Genomic DNA, 19,564 nt, shown 5'->3' on the forward strand with positions numbered 1-19,564 from the left:
ATGAAATGCAGTCAGTAGTAGCCTATATTTTTATTTAATTGATTCATTTAAGTTGCATTTTCTACATACTTTATTTTTGGACTGATAACATATATGAAAGAGTCAGCACCATTATATCAGTGCTTGTCAATGGTAGAGGAACTCAGTTTAGCCTGACAGTTACCCTGCCCCGGACCAGGTTAGTTTCCCAGAATAGGTTGCCAGAGTGACTTGAGCTTGAGCTATTTATTAAACTGATGAGTGATATAAGATTGTAACTCGTTATTAATCACCAAGACTGTTTTAATATATGGGATCTCATATATGTATGAGAGCCTACCTGTCTTTATATGTCAAAATCAAACCTTCTACAGTCTTTTACTAGTTTGATCATTGCGGATTTATTCCACTAGATGTCGCTACAAGACAGTGTCTGAATTGTTGCAACCCCTGACCAGCAGATTTGTTTTTCCACCAACGTAGAAATGTTTGGTGATAAGTTAATAAAGTGCTTCAGCCCTAATATAATCTAACTATAACTTAAAATGCTCAAAACAAGCCTTAAATGTTTTCTTTAAGTCATATTGTTTCCACTGACAAACAGCACATAATTTGGCTCAATGATTTAGTGAAAGTGACATGACATTCAGCCAAGTATGGTGACCCATACCCAGAATTCGTGCTCTGCATTTAACCCATCCGAAGTGCACACACACAGCAGTGAACACACACACACTGTGAACACACATCTGGAGCAGTGGGCAGCCATTTATGTTGAAAGTACAGAAAAAAATTGCATATAATCAGAGGAAAAATTCTGAAGAGCTCACTGTTGCAGCTGGTCTCATAGAGTTGGACATAAAGTGACAGTGCCCACAGTGTAGGCTGTTCTTTTGTTTTAAAAGTAGAGTCATCCCACTGCCCTTAGCTTATTAAAGTCATGTCTGGCCTTAATCAACAGGGTCACAATGCTCTTATGATTATAATCATGGCTTGAGGCCTCTGGGAGGCTTCAGTCCTCATTACCCAATCAGTAATTATCACAATCATGTCTCTTGGCCCTCATTCCAATTGAATTCCACAGTTAGAAGCAGGAAGCCTTACAGACTGACCTAATCAATTAAGTCCCAGTGCAAGGCTACTTCAGTTCAATGATTTTGTCCCAACCTCTGTGTTATCAAGATTAAGTGCAAATTTGATTAAGCAGAATAGACATCAAGTATAGGAAAAGATTCCCAGAATATCAGCTCCAAAGTGAAGGAAAGAAGTTCGGTCCAACATTGCGGAACAGTGATAATCTTCAGCAGATAAATCAAGCTCAGACTCCATTACAGCATTAAGTTGCACTATAGGGAGTCTTAAAACTACAGCTCATGATTGATTTGAGGATGCTGTGACACTGTGCCAAATGTCCAAATGCTGTGGTGAAGCTTAAAGAGACAGCTCCACAAAAAAAAGTTATTGTTATTACAAACCTGTATGATTTTCCCCTTTTCTACAAAGAATATATATATATATATATCGCAATAGTTTTGTGAAAGAACAAAAATGTTTTAATGGTGAATTTAACACTTTTGTGAGATACAATCTCATATTTCTTCCATCATGAGGAGCTTGGTTGTTCCTTAAAGCTGCATTCGGTAACTTTTGACGCTCTAGCGGTTAATAAACAGAACTGCTTGCATCTTGCGGAAGAACATCGTAGCCAGAGCTCCTTCTCTCTGTTTATATCTATGAAGAATCACAAAGATACTGGGTTACTCGCCTCGGTACCCCCGAAGCAATCTAAAATAGTCCGAATATAAACACTTATTATAGGTGCACCCTAGTGATTCAGGACAAGCTAAAAACACGGTTTGGAAAATGGATTCATGGTGTACTCGCTTATTATACACATTTTGTAAATTTTGAACACAAAAAAATTACGGACCGCAGCTCTGATTGGTTGTTTCTTACCGGGAGCGGTGTATTTCTGCAAATGGCAATAGGAGCACTGGGAGGAGCCAGAGGAGCTTGATTTTTTTCACAGATTATCTGTCTCATATTCTACTGTCAGGGCATAATGACAGGTTTAATAAATATGTAAAAAATGCATTTTTACAAAAGTCACCTACTGCAGCTTTAAATTCACGCAGGTTTGAAATAGGTGTGAGAATGAATATTTTTGGGTGAACTATCCCTTTAAGAAAGCGATGTAAACTTCAGTAAAAGCTTTTTTGTTTCTCCTGAATGTTCTTCAAACTTTATCAAAAGGCCCCTGCAGATGAAATGAAAACTCAAGAGCATATTTAGAAAAAAAAAAAGAAATAGAGAAAACATTTGCTGTCTACAGCAGTGAGACATTTGTTATTGTTTAAAGAGTCGAGGTTTGCAATTCACTATAATCGGAGTCATCATCCCTCCTGATTGTGTATGGCGTTCTGAAGTGTGCTGAGATGCAGATGCAGTGGACTTTGTGTACGAGTATCAATCTGGCTGTGTCTTCGAGACCAGCAGTCAGTTTAATTGCCATGCGGAAGCACTTGATGCACGCCAGCTGCATCCTGCGACCGGTGCTCTGATCTCGCATTTGTCTCTGTCAGTGCCTTCGGGGTCCGCCCGCTCCAGCACTTATATGAGCCATGCTGGCAGCCACCAGTACCCTGCACCAACTTAACTCGACATGAAAAGTCTCTCTCTCTCTCTGTGTGTGTGTGTGTGTGTGCACCCTTCAAATCAGTACCGCAGCTTTCGGGATGAATATACTGTATTTGTAGTGACGGTTTGTGGCATAAGATAACACCTGGCCCCTGGCACCTGGCATAAGAGCCCCTGAGTTTGGCCTAATTGAAAGCCACCCTATTGTGTCACCACAGCCCCTATGGGGTCTGCTCCCTTCTCTCTGAAACATCTGCCCACACAATCAGGCATTCAGCCATGCCAGCTGAGCCATGCCACAGCAGTGTATTGCCAGCGTCACTCAGCTGGCTCAATCTTCCTCTTCCTCCTTTTTTTCTGTCTTTCCCTGTCTTTATCCCTCGCTTCTTTTCCACTGAACCATTCGGAAATGGAAGTCTCTACCCTATAATCTGCTGTTCTCTGTGGTAGATTACATGGTTTGAGTGAATGTGAATGAGAGTGAGAAAGGACCAAAGGTAGGCTGTGTTAAATTAAACCCACTTGACCTCGTGATTAGCAAGAAGGGAGAGTGTGTATTGTGAGCAGGTGTCTCCTCTGACAGATTTGAGGATCAAATTCTCATGTGTTAACCACTCTGTTGGTATGTATGTTCATGTCATGTTCATGTCAAATCACAGCAGATAAATGCATTGCAACTGAGATATAGTTGCACTGACAAGATACAAAGCTGCAATTATGAGACATATATTGCATTTGTGAGATAATAAGTTGCATTTGTGAGACATAAAATTGCAAGTAAGTTACAGTGATATGATCCGTGTGTGTTTGCAAGATATAAAGCTGCAATTATAAAACAAAATCACATTTATAGAATATACAGTTGAATTTGTGAGATGTTAAGATATATATGCAACAGATATAAAATTGCAGCTGGGTGATATAAAGTTTTAAGTAAAAAAGAAGCAATTATGAGACCTAAAAATGTAATTCATGAGATATAAAGCCATAGTGGCGAGTTATACAAACTGGAAGTGTGAGATGTAAAGTCGCATTTGTGAGACAAAGGCACAGATCAGTCACAACAGTGATATAAAACGGCAGTGGGGAGATAAAAAGTTATATCTACAAGATAAAAAGTCACAATTTTGAGACATAAAATTGCATTTATGAGATAAGTCACATTTGTTAGTAATGAAGTTACATTTGTGAGATGGAAAGACGCATTTGCATGAGATAAAGTAGTAACTGTTAAACATAAAATTCCAGTTTTGAGATATATTTGTATGATATAAAGTTGAATTGGTGAGATGTAAAATCACAATTATAAAAAAAAAAAAAATAAAACTTTATTTTTATACTCTGATATGTAAATGTGCCTCCACATCTGACTTTATGATATACACCGAATATTAAAGATCAGGAGAACTAGCAATAAAAGTTGGTGACTTCAACAATAGCTAAAATTACAAAAAAGGCTTTTTGGCAAATGATGACCATAAGAAATGATGAGTAAAAAAATAATTTAACTTTGAATGAACCATTCAAGTCATTAATTACTATTACTTTGGACTTGACTGAACAGCAAGGTCAAGTATATACTGCAGGTCTTTTACAGGCTTCAGTAATGTGGCCTTCATTATTCTCTGCTTATTTGAAGTTATTAACCCTGGGCTTTAACATCAATAGACCATATGCTCTGCATTCTGCTCCAAAAGCTGGTTGTGAGCAATGTCCCCTCACTCATGCTCTGTACTGCATCTCTGTAGAGCTGCGCTGGGCCTGGATGATACATCCCTGCAGGCCGATTTGCTGCATGCTACGACTCTGAAGGCCACCACAGCCATTCACAGCCTCGTCCCATTTCAGCCACTGTCTGAGTTACTGCCTAAGTGACACTTCAGACTGCTGCCGTGCTGTAGCAATGAGACTGTTACAAATTTATTGAGTCGGACCCTGCTGCTGTTTTTCTTCCTGGTTTTTGGTCTTCCTTCTTATTACATGCATGCATGACGACAGCTGAGTATAAAATCCACACTGTCAGCATTTGCTGGCTTACAGTTTTTTACACAGGCTTTTCTAGGCTCTGTTCATAAGAGCCTGCAATTAATCTCAGACCTTGTCAAAATATCTGATTGAGTCCTCTTTACCGGAATCCAAAAAGTGAGCAACGATGTTATCTAGATCTCTAATTAGGAAAAATGCACTATAAAAACCTAATCGTTTTAGTATTGGAATCAGACCATGGCATGCCAAAATATAGAAACAAACACCATTAAAGGAAATGGTTTTCAAATTATATCATATATATATATATATATATATATATATATATATATATATATATATATATATATATATATATATATATATATATATATATATATATATAATAAACCAGGTAAATTTAAGAGGTTTGTATAAATCTTTTTTTTTTTTTTTTTTTTTTTTTTACACAAATTATGTTACTGTATCAACATCAAATCTTTTCTTTTCTTTTCTTTTCTTTTCTTTTCTTTTCTTTTCTTTTCTTTTCTTTTCTTTTCTTTTTTCTTTTCAAACCAATGTACTGTGATCAGGAATACATTATTTTTAGTGGTTGTCAGTGTGAGTCAAACTGAACTCAATAGATCACAGGTGCGTTTAGTTTCGTAGGACAATAGCGCATAATGTCCGTGGAGAGTTGTGGCGCAATCCTTGAACACCGCGCACGAAAACACGCAAAAAAACTTCTCTGGTGGGCTGGGAGGCTTTTTTAAATCGTCGCAATCGTGTGATCCCGTCGTCTCCCGGACCAATCTCGACCAGTTCTTTAATCCCCCCCACCACCCCTCCTCGTCCCACCCCACCTCTTAGCTTCTCTCCGGATGTAGTAGCGCGCGTGACTCTCTCAGCGCGCGATATAAAGCCACCGCTGAGTGACAGCGCGCGCGTGAAAAGCGTCTGTCCTTGTTTCTAAGAGGACTTACGCCGCAGTCACACCAGGCAGCAAGACCAGCGACATCTCCCATGACATCTTAATCAAAAATGACTGTGCTTCAATCCTTGACTGGATTAATGCCTCTGTAGCCGTGCATTTGCTCTCCCTCCCTTATCTGCGTCCAAGTTTAAAGCCTATTCTGTGGTCATGGGGTCTATAGTGTCATTTTTGCCTAGGCTAAAGGTCTAAAGCGGATACCGAGTGGATCTATGTTCCTTACAGACAAAAGAAACAGCGCAGGGAAATTTGTGGAAGTTTGAGATAAGGGAGGATGAGAGCGACGTGTTGGTGTGCCGTGTTTCTCCTCACTCCGGCTGTCTACCTGGTAAGTTTTCTTTTTTATATATATACCTGTCACTAGTATACAATATACTCCTATGTTTAAGTGTGTAATTTTGTCATTTGTGGAAATGACAGAAGTGTTGTAGTAGTATTCGATGCTTTTCACTTAATAACTATGGTTTCAGGTTCGTAAAAAAACAACCTTTTATTACTTTATTTTTGTGATATAAAACTTTTTAAATGCGTTGTATATGGAAATGTTCAGACTGCAGGAGGCTACTAAATATGATTTCATTTCTAAAAGCGCGTCTCATGGCAAACAAAACCTTTCTCTGTTTCTCGCATCGAAACCCAGTTGCGAGAGTTGCCTTTCAGTGTTCGGCCTCACGGGGGCGCCAAAACAATTGAAAATGGGTGCGTGAATGAAGCGGTAGTGACAGCTCTGCACCCTGATGAGTCTCTTTGATTTCCACTATTCAGTAGACACTCAAGCTATGTCTGCAACAAACTACATTCTGCAAATTGGCTAATCACTTTATTGAAAATAGACCAAGAAAAGAACATAGACTACGACCTAATTAAATAACATACTGAGACCTTACATTTGATGAAATCGTGTATTACATTTTAAATGTTTGTAAATTAGCCTACTATCACTGCAACGCTGTTATTTGCTTTACATTTTAATCTTTCAATTGTTTAATAATGTAAAAATATGATGTTTTTGTTTATTATTATTATTATTATTATTATTATTATTATTATTATTATTATATCTTTGTAAAATATGGCTATTAAATTATCATTAATCATGATTAGCCTATCTATTCCCCTCTACATTGAAAGGTTTTAGAGATACCGTGCGCGCATACGCTGATGAACGCACTTTTTTTTTTAAATCCCTTAAATTAAGAAAATATTATAACTCGGCGTCTACATCAAATATCGGGTTGTTTTAAAATGTTTTATACCTATACCAGGTACTGTTCTAATTTGATTATATTTCGTCATTTTTTTTTTTTTTTTTTTTTGTCTGAACATTTAAAAAATGAGATTTAAAACTGAACATTTGAGATTTATAAACAGAGTCATGTTTGAAAAGCGCATTTATTTTTAATTTGATCAGATTGTGTCCATTTACCCATCAAATGACAGCAGCCTCCACGTTTTTTGTTCACACTTTCCCGCGTGTTTTATTTTAAAGAGGCCAAACAACAGTTGCAGACTCTGGATTGTATGAAGTATGAGTCTTCTCGTGTCCATAAGGCAGTTCAGGACCATGGACAGCGCAGCCCGACCTCTACCGCTTAGCATTCACGCTCACTCTGCTTTATAAAGACTGTCTATATCTGGGATTTTTATTTTATTTGTGTATTTGACATTTGTTAAATTACATTTTGTTCACGTTAGATATGTGCTGTTTACTATAACACGGAGTGGTTGGTATATGATTTCTATCACTTAAGTAATAGGTTCACGTTCTCTTAATGTCTCCAAAACATAAAAACATGTAGGCTACCTTTATGTTGCACCTACTTCAAATGTGTTTTACAGACCACACTGCAGGTATATTCTCTTGCGTGTTGTGTGAAGGAATAGCGCGATTATTTCAATATCATCGCATTTACCCGTTTCGAAATCCCATTTCGGTTGTTCTTTTCTGTAACGCAATATTAGAATAATTCTCTAAAACACCAGACATTATCACCGGATGTCAAAAAATGTGAAAATCTAAGAGAAAATTGAAGCCCGTGGCTATGGATTTCTATAGGCCTGTCAGCTGCGAGACCTTCGAGTATTAAAGTTGAGCTTGGCTGCTGTATTTCATGTTTAAGCCTCTTGTGTGTGTCAGTTTCTCCTGACCCTGATAACAACAGAAGAGCGCAGCGCGTGTGAGCGAACGAGCAGCTGTACGACACCAGACAATTAAACAAGCGCGTCTTTATACGTCTTTACAGCCTGAAAAAAAAAAGAAATACAAATAAAATACAAAATTTGAAATTTTATTGTTGAGGATAACCCCTTGAGATGAAGCATCTCGTTTTCAAGGGGGTCCTCGAGACAACATAGAAATAATACAGCACATATACATTCATACACACAAAAGCTCTCCCTCATCCCACCTCATCCGCCCCTCATACATATAAATATGGAATGACAGTACAAGGATAGGACATATGTATCTTAAATATGTATACATTCGCACACCTAAACTCATAATCACATTTAAAGAAATAATAAAGAGAAAAAAAAAAAAAAAAAATAAATGGTAACGGTTGTTGCCTTAACTTTATTGTAAACAACAACAACAACATATGTACATATATATATATATATATATATATATATATATATATATATATATATATATATATATATATATATATATATATATCCAAATAGGCCTACGATATATTTTAGTTCTTAGCCAGCCTATATTGTGCGTTCAAAATTACATAACGGTAATGTGCTAAAATATTTAAGTTGTTGATAATACAGACAGGTCACGTGATAACATACATTTAAATAATTGGTCTCTCCAGCAATTGCGATAACACATCACAAACAAGAAACCTCATCCGAGTAACACATATGGTTCTAAAACAATGCATACAATATTAACTAAACAACATACAACACTCCAATGTACATATATAAAAAAATCATTGCAAAATCATAAGGTAGTTCATACTTCTACATTTTAAAAGTATTTTACAGTAAATTGTCTCTTTATAATATCTACTATAATATTTACTTGCATGCAGTTAATTATCCATTTTTAGTGTAGCATTTTACATTATTGTCCTTTAAAATTACAAAAATAAAGTGCATCTCAGTTAAATATTTGAGTTAATTAGTATGGTGTGATACACTGATCAAATTGTTAGCTCTTAGAATTGCACCGATTGGGCCATATATATATATATATATATATATATATATATATATATATATATATATATATATATATATATATATATATATATATATATATATATATATATATATATATATATATATATATATGTTTGTTTAAAAACCCCACATTGTCTAGAAAGAAGTTGCAGCTTTTGGAAACTACACACATGAATCATCCAGACATGCTCTTCTAAGTGCACTTTACGTTTCCATGACAACTGCATATATACATTGTGTTCTGGAATTCAGAACACAGAATCCTTATCTTCACAAGCAGCACAGATGTACCTTGTCATTAATACATTTGAGGATGGAACATTCCTCACTTGGCTCAGCTGTTTTTAACCCAGATGAGTGCGTTGTAGAAGCTGCTCAACCAGCTACGTACATCCATAGGTCTGAGCTAAACCTGTTGTGTCTAATGATCGGTCGGAGAGATGCCGTGACATGGTTCAAGTATCAGCCCTTAGTCCATTAAACCTTCTTCTTCAGAAACCAATAGAACACTCTGTCTCCCAACGGAGATATTTTGACACGCTGCCTGGCAGTCTCTTGAAACAGTTTCAACAAAAACAGCCTTTAGTCACCCTCTTGAGGTCTTTAAATTAATAAGAACTGAAGAGATACAATCAAGATTGTCCCGATATGATAAAACATAGGCTAACAAATGTTAGCACTTGACTGAAGAGCAACTTTTCTTATGAACACAGCTTCTCTGTTCTAGTTCATTGCATTTAAATAAGGAATGTGAGTCTGTTTTGATATATATATATATATATATACATATATATATATATATATATATGTATATATATATTTGTCAATGTTTCCCCTTCAGGATAGGCTTTGATTTTTGGGTGGTGATTTAGTGTCAGTAAAGTGTGTTAAGGCTGAGTGATGTTAGGCTCTGAAGCGATGAAGGGGAGCAGTGGGGTCTGTGAGAGGGAGGAGAGAGAGAGAGCTCAGGGCTGTATAGTTAGTGTGCAAAGCAATGTAATCTGCCCTCCTCCCAAGGCGCACACACTCATATCCGCTGTTTAATAGACGTGTGTTCACATCAGTGCCACAGTCCATTTATCCCAGCTCTATGAGTTTCATGAAGTGCCTCCGTATTGCAGTTAAGGATATCTGCATCATGTTAATGCACCTCTGTAGATAAATGGTACCATTAGCAGTTCTGAACCAGATAATTGAAGAAACAGGATTTTCTGAAGACATTGTGCAGTAATCACTGCTGAGATGAGCTGAACATCCAACGGGATGCAAAAGATACTGTATTATTGACCCTTTTGACAGTCATAACATAGTTTTGAATGGTCTTTGACTCTTGAGAGTAGTGCTGAGCTTTGTATGAGTGTGTTTATTTATGCCTGTGTGTTTGTGGTGATAGCAGCACAGGGGCCGGTGAATGATGAATTGTCTTTTTTGGATTGACGTTTGAAGGTGATCATAATTCAGCAAGTGGTTAAAACCTGTGCCGAGGGCGTTGCTCTTAGCCAATTGCTTTCTAACAGCAAGCGCCATGACACAAACCTCTGCTTATTTACCATGATGAGCTAGCCATTTGATGGGAATGAATGGAAAAACCTGCATCTGCAGCTCATTTTTGCTCTGTTTTGATGAAAAGCAGTTCTAATGGAGAAAGTGTTACAGTCAAAACTGCCATAGATTATCTGCTGTATTGATAACTAATAGCCTAGAGTTAATCATTGTTTGCTGATACCATAGAAATATGAAGGGCTATACAATAAATCCTACCTGAAACAACTTTTTTTGTGACTTCCCTTATAAAACAGCACATTTTTTAGTATAAACTCTAAAAACGATTTGATGGCAAACATGTCAAAGATTAGTCGATAGGTTGTCGAGTCATTATTTAATAAGCTCTTTCCTCACAAAAGCAGTTTATCTATCATACTTTAGCCTTTCCTCCATTGACATCCATTCAAAATAAAGTAATGTTTTTGTTCATTAGCATTGACGTTCTTCATTTGGCCACAGACATGTCCTGTAAGTGTCTGTCCTGACCTGTTTATAGCCTTGCACAAGCTTTAGCGCATTTCACTTTTAAACTAGTCCATTTTCTGATGCTCCAAACTCTCTCACACACACACAGACACACACAGACACACACAAACACACATGCACTGAGTGTCAAGCTAAGGACACATCACGGGGTGGAGACAGGACAAGGTTGGTTTGATTTATTACCAGAGTCTGTTCTTCTCTCCACAAACTGCTCCTGAATTTCAGTCACCTACACAGGTTAGAGGTCAGCTTTGGACACAACCTCAGAAGGGCATTGGATCTGGAAAATTATACCCCAGACTGACCTGAACCTCAATGGGCTGTTTTCCCTTCTCACTATATATAGAAGCATCCTCCCCAATCGCTTCCCTGTGGAGCTGTGTGGACTGCTGAAAGAAACATTTCTAAATACTCCATGCAAAAGCCTGCGGAGAGGCAGGAAGGACCGGATAACCCCAGACTACCTCCCTTCTATCTTAAAATGCTGTGGGTCTCTGAAGTTTCTTTCATGCATTAAAGAGGCTGGAATTAGAGAGATGAAAGAGAAATCTCTGAGCCATAAACGTCAGTCAGACAACAATAGTCATGGATTACAACAAAAGCACTTCCAGACTGTGTTTGGATGCACGTCTGCTCTCATTTGTCAAAGAAAAGAAGCAGATTCTTAGTAGAAGTAAGGCAAAACAAGAGATGTTTATATACAGTAGTATATTATATAAAATCGTGTTGTATCTGGCTGGTTTATGAGAAGTAAAGTAGGAACAACAGCTCAGCTGCAGACAGTGTTTTTCTCCTCCTGTAATTACATACCAGATGATAAAATGACTGTTTTTTTGTTGCAAGATGACAACCAGTACTCATTATTTACTGGTCGCATTTATGGACAATTACTGTCCTTCAAATGAATTTCCTGTCTTTACCTACAGGTGGAGCACTGTCACAAGTTGAAGATGCTTTTGTGGGTAGAATGAGTGATGAAAAGATAAATACTGAGCACTTTATTGACACATCCGCGGTTTAAGTGTGCCTTTCATTTATGAATACAGAATGTGATGCTGCATGCAATTTGTGGCATTTCTCCTTAGTTTTTTTTTTTTTTGCTCACATTTGCACATACTTTTTCCTCTTCATGAGGAAATCTATTTCATTTTCTGAAGTTAAGCCAGTTTCATTCTTCAGAATTTTACTATTAATATGTATACAGCATATATTCAGTTGAGACATTCATACTTGAGACATGTTAAAGTGAAATGTGAATTCAGATGTCATTCAGATGTCACTGAAATGAGTCGTGAGCAGAAAATCAACATATTAATAATTTCTGAAGGATCATGTGAGGCTGAAGACTGGGGTGATGGCTGCTCAAACTTCAACTTTCCATCACAGAAATAAATTACATTTAAAGATTTTGATTAAGATTTTTGTTTTTAATCTTAACCCCAAACAACAGTAAACCTTTCAAACAACCTAACAATAATTAAATCCACATCCAAATTATCTCTGAGATTATTTTCATGTGCTTGGTCCGTGTGAACAGTCCCATCCTCCCATACACGTTTAATCTGTATTTATGTTCAGACCTGTCAATACAACCTGTCTACACACACTGTGTCACAATACATTGTGAGGAACGATGTGCAGTACTGCAGCTTAAGATAGTTCAAATCCAAGAGAAGATTTAGCTATGATAGACTTGGACCTCACAGTTGCTTATGTTGTCTTTTTGTAATTAATATCCAGTTTATGTGCTACATGGAAATAAAACCCATAAACTTGACACAAAGCCACTCTGTGCCCGGTTCAGCTGCTTTGCATTAGGTGGCTCACCTCTCCACTGCATATGCCAACTAACAGCGTTCTGTTTGTGTGTTTGTATATTTGTGCCAATCTAGTTTAATTTACATTTCTTCTCTGAAAATCAGTTTTATAGGTAATATATATATATATATTGTCACGGGAGGAGCACAAGACAGACACAGTGGGCGTGGCGTCAGGCCTCGGAGAGGCTTTTATTAACAGAAATCATAAAACAAAGGGAATAAAAGTGGCCAAAAGGGGAAAGTGTCCAAAATAACAGGGAATCTGGTGTCCTCGTTGTGCTGCGGGGTTCGTGTGGGTCGGGCAGCGTTCACCGAGGAAGGGTCCAGGCAAGGGGCGGAGTCCGGCGGCCGCACGCGATCCCCTCCTAGGTCCGGGGCGCGAGGGGCGGCGGCTTCTCCTAGCGGCCGCGTCTCTCTCATTGGCCGCGGCGCTGGTAGGGGATGGACGGCCCGGCATCCTGGCCCGTCGGCCGTGTAAACGGGTGCGGTTCTCCTCCGGATCGCGGGTCCGGCAGCTCACGTCTTGGTGGCGCGGGAGTCCCTCAACGCTCCCTTCCTGGACCCACGAGGACACCAGTGTGCATGCACGGGGAAGAGACCGGTCTCCCGAGGAGAGGCGCGTTGGGCTTTTAAACAGCGGCGGGGATGAGGCTCCATTCACATCAGGTGTGCCCCATCACACGCCGCCAGCCCTGACTCGTCCAGCGCCCCTCCTCTCACACACCCACTCCAGTCGGGAGCCTGGTGAAGGGCGGCGATTTAGGACGGGGTGCCGGTGACAATCAGGGAGGAGGCAGCTGACTCGTCACATTCCCCCTCCCAAGCGACATCCCCGTCCCCAGAGCGCCACCCACACGGGAGTGCTACCATCCTCAACCAGACTCCAAACGGTCGGAGTGGGCGGGGATTCCTCTCCGGGCGGTCCTCCCTCTCGCAGCGCACCAGAACAGGGACAGAGAAACCGGGTTTTAGTGACAGCCTCAACCAACCAAAGGGTAAAATGACAATGGAAAAGTCACTTACCCCTTGTGTGGCTGGGAGGCTGTCCCCAGTTTTCCTCCGTCCCAGTCTGGGTTCTCACGAACGTTTGCAAGCGAGAGGGAGTGACGTCACCAGACGTTTCCCAACTGCGCTGTCTAGGCTCCGCCTGCCCGCATTCTCCACCAGTGTCACGGGAGGAGCACAAGACAGACACAGTGGGCGTGGCGTCAGGCCTCGGAGAGGCTTTTATTAACAGAAATCATAAAACAAAGGGAATAAAAGTGGCCAAAAGGGGAAAGTGTCCAAAATAACAGGGAATCTGGTGTCCTCGTTGTGCTGCGGGGTTCGTGTGGGTCGGGCAGCGTTCACCGAGGAAGGGTCCAGGCAAGGGGCGGAGTCCGGCGGCCGCACGCGATCCCCTCCTAGGTCCGGGGCGCGAGGGGCGGCGGCTTCTCCTAGCGGCCGCGTCTCTCTCATTGGCCGCGGCGCTGGTAGGGGATGGACGGCCCGGCATCCTGGCCCGTCGGCCGTGTAAACGGGTGCGGTTCTCCTCCGGATCGCGGGTCCGGCAGCTCACGTCTTGGTGGCGCGGGAGTCCCTCAACGCTCCCTTCCTGGACCCACGAGGACACCAGTGTGCATGCACGGGGAAGAGACCGGTCTCCCGAGGAGAGGCGCGTTGGGCTTTTAAACAGCGGCGGGGATGAGGCTCCATTCACATCAGGTGTGCCCCATCACACGCCGCCAGCCCTGACTCGTCCAGCGCCCCTCCTCTCACACACCCACTCCAGTCGGGAGCCTGGTGAAGGGCGGCGATTTAGGACGGGGTGCCGGTGACAATCAGGGAGGAGGCAGCTGACTCGTCACAATATATATATATATATATATATATATATATATATATATATATATATATATATATATATATATATATATATATATATATATATATATAATTTTTTAATTGTAGTATAAGTTATAGAAAAAGGGAAGATGAGAAGGTTTGCGTGTGCCAAGTGCATTTGAATGCTTCATGACTGCTAACTAACAGGAACAGACCAATCAGAGTGCTTATCATTCCTCATGTAGTGAATGACAGTATTGCATTACATGGCTGGGACCTGCTTGGTTTCACTTCTATTGATTTTCAGAATCACAATTATCCCTCAGCCTGTGTGGGCATGCAGCCAACGCGAGGTGTCGAGAAAAATCATTAAAATGAAAAAAGGAAGACATGCTGAAGATTTTGAGCATGGAGGCAATATAGTAGATTCAGGGACTGAGACCTCCTGACTGACAGTTTCCAACCTGTGTCTAGCTACGATTCATTCTGTTTAACATTAGATTTTAATGTTAGTTCATTCTGTTTAATGTTACTGTATCTGTTCTATGTGAAAGGCAAACTCTCTCTCTCTCTCTCTCTCTCTGTGTGTGTGTGTGTGTGTGCGTGTGTGTGTGTGTGTGTGTGTGTGTGTGTGTGTGTGTGTGTGAAAGAAACAGACCATTGAAATAGAGTACAAAGGGCAAAATTGTTTGTTTGTTTTCAGAAGAGATCAAATATATTTATTATTTAAAGTATAATTATTTATACAAAATAAAATGTAATACATCTTTATTGTCATCCATTGTTGAAATTTGTCTTTGACCACACCAGAAAATACCAAAACAAACTTATAAACACATACTACAAAACACATAAATGCCATTATACTGAATCACATAGCTTTTTGAATTATAAATCCGATCGCACAAGGTACAAAATATCTTTTATAAATATTTGTCTCTGGGCATTAAAAATCGCCTCCCAGAGGGCAATAAAACAAACTGATCACACAGAGGATGAGTTGGGTCTTTTAATATACTCTCCGGTTTCTCAACACATCTTGAGGTGTAAACCTCACCCAACTTACTCTGTGGTCTGCCAGTGATTTTACTAGCTGTATTAATGACTCATTAACGCCAGATTATTTTTCTGGTTATAATTTAGATGCCCATACCATGAAGTTAAATTACAGGTCAGCACACTCTCCACCAACTATTTGTAGGGAATCTCTGGTATGTTTTGACTTACTCCAAACCTACCGATTCTCTGTATTAGAAATAGACGTTCCATGCATTTTTTTTTTCGAAATATTATTAGTGTTATATATAAAACTCAGTTACTAAAATATTTGATTTCAGAACAGTATTTTTTTATTTATTATTATTAGTCTGTTATTAGTGGTATTATGATTGTTATTCTTTAATTATTTAATATAATTTATGTTTTTATTCATTAGCCTATTATTAGTGTTAATATTAGTGTTCTTGTATTTATGTATCTATGTATTTATTTATTAGCCTATAATTGGTATTCCTATTAGTAGTGTTGTTCTTCTAGTTATTGAATAGCATTTATGTATTTACTTGTTAACTTACTTTTTTCCATAATGATTTAAAGTTTTTATTTATTAACCTTATTATTATTTGTTATTATTTAGTGGTATATACTAAATATTAAAAATTTTAAAGGCCCAAATGTTAGGAAAGTTATTCTTTTGAAAGTTGCTTTTTTTCACAGCCTTTTTTTAACACTTTGAAAAAACACTTTGCCAAACATTCACTGATGCAACAGTAATGAAAAAACATGCTAAATAAAAATAATCAGTGGATTTTTTTTCTATCAGCAGCTTTTATTCAGCTTCATAGTTCCAGTGAGGGTTATATATTAAGAACGTTTTCTGACATTCTTAAGTTTCTGTTGCTTTTTTTTTTTTCTTGCTGATCTAAGACAGTTTTCCACCTGTAATTCCCACAGTCTCCAATCCTTCAACCAGCTTCCTAATTAGACAGAGAAAAGTCCTTGTAATTAATTGTCAGTTGAGGGTGTCATTTATGTCAAAGTGTTTCGCAGGTTTTGTGAAGCTTAATAGCGATGCTTGTGATAGTGACTGAAGGGTGGGCGCATTATGGCGAGGTGATGGATGTGCTCTGTTCTCCCAGAGCAGCCCGAACACCAGCGATCTGTCAGCTCTCAAAAGCCATTACTGAAAACATTAGCCTGGCCCCATAGCAGCAGCCACTCAGCCACAGACAGACAGGTAAGCACGATTCACCTAACACTGCTCCTGAGGGACGTGGCTGTAGAGCACGAGCGTGTGTGTGTGTGTGTGTGTGTGTGTGTGTGTGAGAGCGTCGACTGACAGCACCACTCACACCTGAACAGCCAGGATGTTATGATATGTGTTACTCCCTCGTCTCAGCTCAATTTCATTCAGTGTCATTCAGTTCTATTCAGTTTGATTTCATTTTGATTCTACTGGAAAAGGCATTGTTTCTGCAAATGTAGATGACGTTAGCCTCTCTTAAAATATAATTGTCTTTCTGACAGGGTTTCAAGACCACATGGTGTGATGTGAAATCAAATTTCAGACCGTTGTTTCAATTAGTTTTGGGTTCATTTGAGGCTCAGTGACTTCTTCAATTCTCTTTATATTGTTTTAGGACTCTTACTTTTCTGAATTATAGAAGAAACAAAGACAATAAGTGTCTCAGAGTTCATCAGTATTAGATTAGCTTTAGTCTCAGATTATGATTTTAGCCCATGTTGCCATATTTCAGAGGACACACAGCTCTGGTACTGGGATGCAGAAAACATTACAAAACAAAAATCGAAAGTTTTTCATTATTTTCAGTTGGCATAATTTGCCCTTAACCTAGACATGACAATTTATTGTTTTGATTATTTAACTTGGCAGATTTCAATTTCTGAATTTAGTTTTTTATGTTGTTATTGCTATACCTATTTTATTTTTAAGAAAATGCCATATGAATACTTTTGAGATCAGCACTCATTAAATTTAATTCCACCATTCTTTCTCTTCCTGTTTGCCTGCAGAAATGTGTTAACTATTCAAAGTTTCCAGTTAATTGCTCAGACTATAAAACTAAAAGCTCTGAGTGAATTTCTGTTTGGCCTGACTGTGTTTAGTTCAGAATGAAAGAGAGGAGATATTTGCACTTGTGTATCATGAATGTGATCATTTTCATTCATGGATCACTACACTGACCATTTCACCTCTTCATATAGCAGTGAATTCAGGTTAAATGGGACATTGTTTCCCAGTCATCTCAGTAACAAGAAGTATCTCAATCTACCGGAATTTACCATATACAGTATATATATGCTGCTTAATGTTTTTTTTGTGGAAACCGTGTATAAATGTAGCAGTCACCACAGGGAACAACATAAACAACAGCAAGAATGATACAATAGGTGAGAGAAACAATAAGTTCCCATCTGGTATAATTAAAACAAAATAATAATTTCTCTTTCACTCAAACTTTACCTTCACAAACTAATTCAACTGTCATGTTCTGAGAGGTTGCATCTCCCCTACTTTAACATCCTGACATAAACATACTGTAGGTGATACAATGCAGAATCTGAGCAAATACATGGTCTAAAGTCTAAAAAGTGTTGGTTATTTTCTCACATTCATGCCTTTTCATACTTTCATTCTGATATGGAAAACCAAATAAGTTAAGTTTGCAAATCAATGCAATGTGTTTTGCACAATCAATTAAAGAGAGCGTAGTCTAAAACAACATTCCACTCCACAGACTTTCAATGTATCTACATAAATATATGTATTTTTAAATGTACTTATTTATTTTAGTGTTTATTTATTTATTTGAGTTCTTCAAAAGAATGAATGCCATTCAGGCTTAGAATAATGAGGCTCAGGAAATTTTGACAGAAATTTCATTTTTGGGTGAATTGTCACTTTAAATGCATGATCTACTCTGGTTCAAGATGCATTTTCTCTCTGTTTTCGTAGACTAAGATTAGCAAATGAGGAATAGGGGCCACCTGCTAAGTGCTATTAAGGACATATACATGAGGGACATTTGTCTATGGAGGATAACATTTCTTGTTGGGAGAAAGGAGACTAGGCATTGTCCCTCCCTGTGAAATTGTCAGAGATGATAGCAGCGCGTGGCAAAACCATTTAAGGTTAAATCTAGCATACAAAATCCACTTTCATTTGTAATGCTGCTGCTTTCAAAAGCAAGTCATTTTGAATTAATCTTTTTTGCTTCCCCTATCTCCTGCATTCTCAATCACACACACATGCACACTCTCTCTAGTGCTCTTCTCCTCCATCTGTTCGTGTTTGTGTGTGAGAGAAAGAATATGAATCAGAGAAACACAACTCTAAATAACCCAGAAAGTCATCTGGGCCGGGTTTCGCGATAACGATTGATCTTAGAGCTTAAGAGCGTTTTCTATGAGTAATTTTGCGATCATTAGTTATTGTTTCACGAGCGTTTCCCAACAATGCACTTAACACAGTTGCACGTAGCTGTGCTCTAAGTGCTGCTTAGGAGTCGCTGTCCGTTTGTCAAGTGCTGAAATGTCATATCATAGAATGGCTCTTAATTGTAGTACACTATCGTTTATTGATGTTAACCTAATGCTGCATTCCAGAAAGACAACTTGGATTTAATAACTATAACACAATACAATATTATAGTCTATAATATTATTATATTATACTTTACATAATAATATACTTTATATACTTTATATTTTTATATATTATGTTAGGTAAAAAAATGTTAGCCTGAATGCACTGTAAGTCGCTTTGGATAAAAGTGTCAGCTAAATGCATAACATTCTTAAAATGTATTTATTTATACACAGTGTAGAGAGAGAGAGTGAGAGTTTTTTTTTTTTTTTTTTTTTTTTTTTTTACGGATCAAATACATCGTGCACTTCAGAAAGTCATTGACATATTTTTCCCCCAGTCTTTGAAACATTTCATTACTTATTTTATTCTTTTTTATATTCTTCTTCATTTTTTTTAGTTTTTTTAGACATTTAATTTAAATGTGTATTTCTATATTTCTGCCCTTTTTAATTATTTCATTTATAAATTAATAAAAAAGCACTTGAATAAAAACATTGCACTTGAATC

The 19,564-nt window shown here is 38.3% G+C and overlaps 1 protein-coding gene across 1 annotated transcript in view; it reads left to right on the forward strand.

Annotated features, from left to right (window-relative positions):
• The first annotated feature begins 5,496 nt into the window (after nt 1-5,496).
• LOC127934933 (neurexophilin-1) overlaps nt 5,497-19,564 on the forward strand; it is a 35,031-nt gene continuing 20,963 nt past the window's right edge. The window contains exon 1 of the mRNA XM_052532500.1: nt 5,497-5,900. Within this exon, the coding sequence (XP_052388460.1) occupies nt 5,847-5,900 (54 nt within the window). The 5' untranslated portion in view covers nt 5,497-5,846. The remainder of the gene's footprint in view (nt 5,901-19,564) is intronic.

The sequence above is a fragment of the Carassius gibelio genome, chromosome A19 (assembly GCF_023724105.1).
Source record: "Carassius gibelio isolate Cgi1373 ecotype wild population from Czech Republic chromosome A19, carGib1.2-hapl.c, whole genome shotgun sequence".
Taxonomy (NCBI): Eukaryota; Metazoa; Chordata; class Actinopteri; order Cypriniformes; family Cyprinidae; genus Carassius; species Carassius gibelio.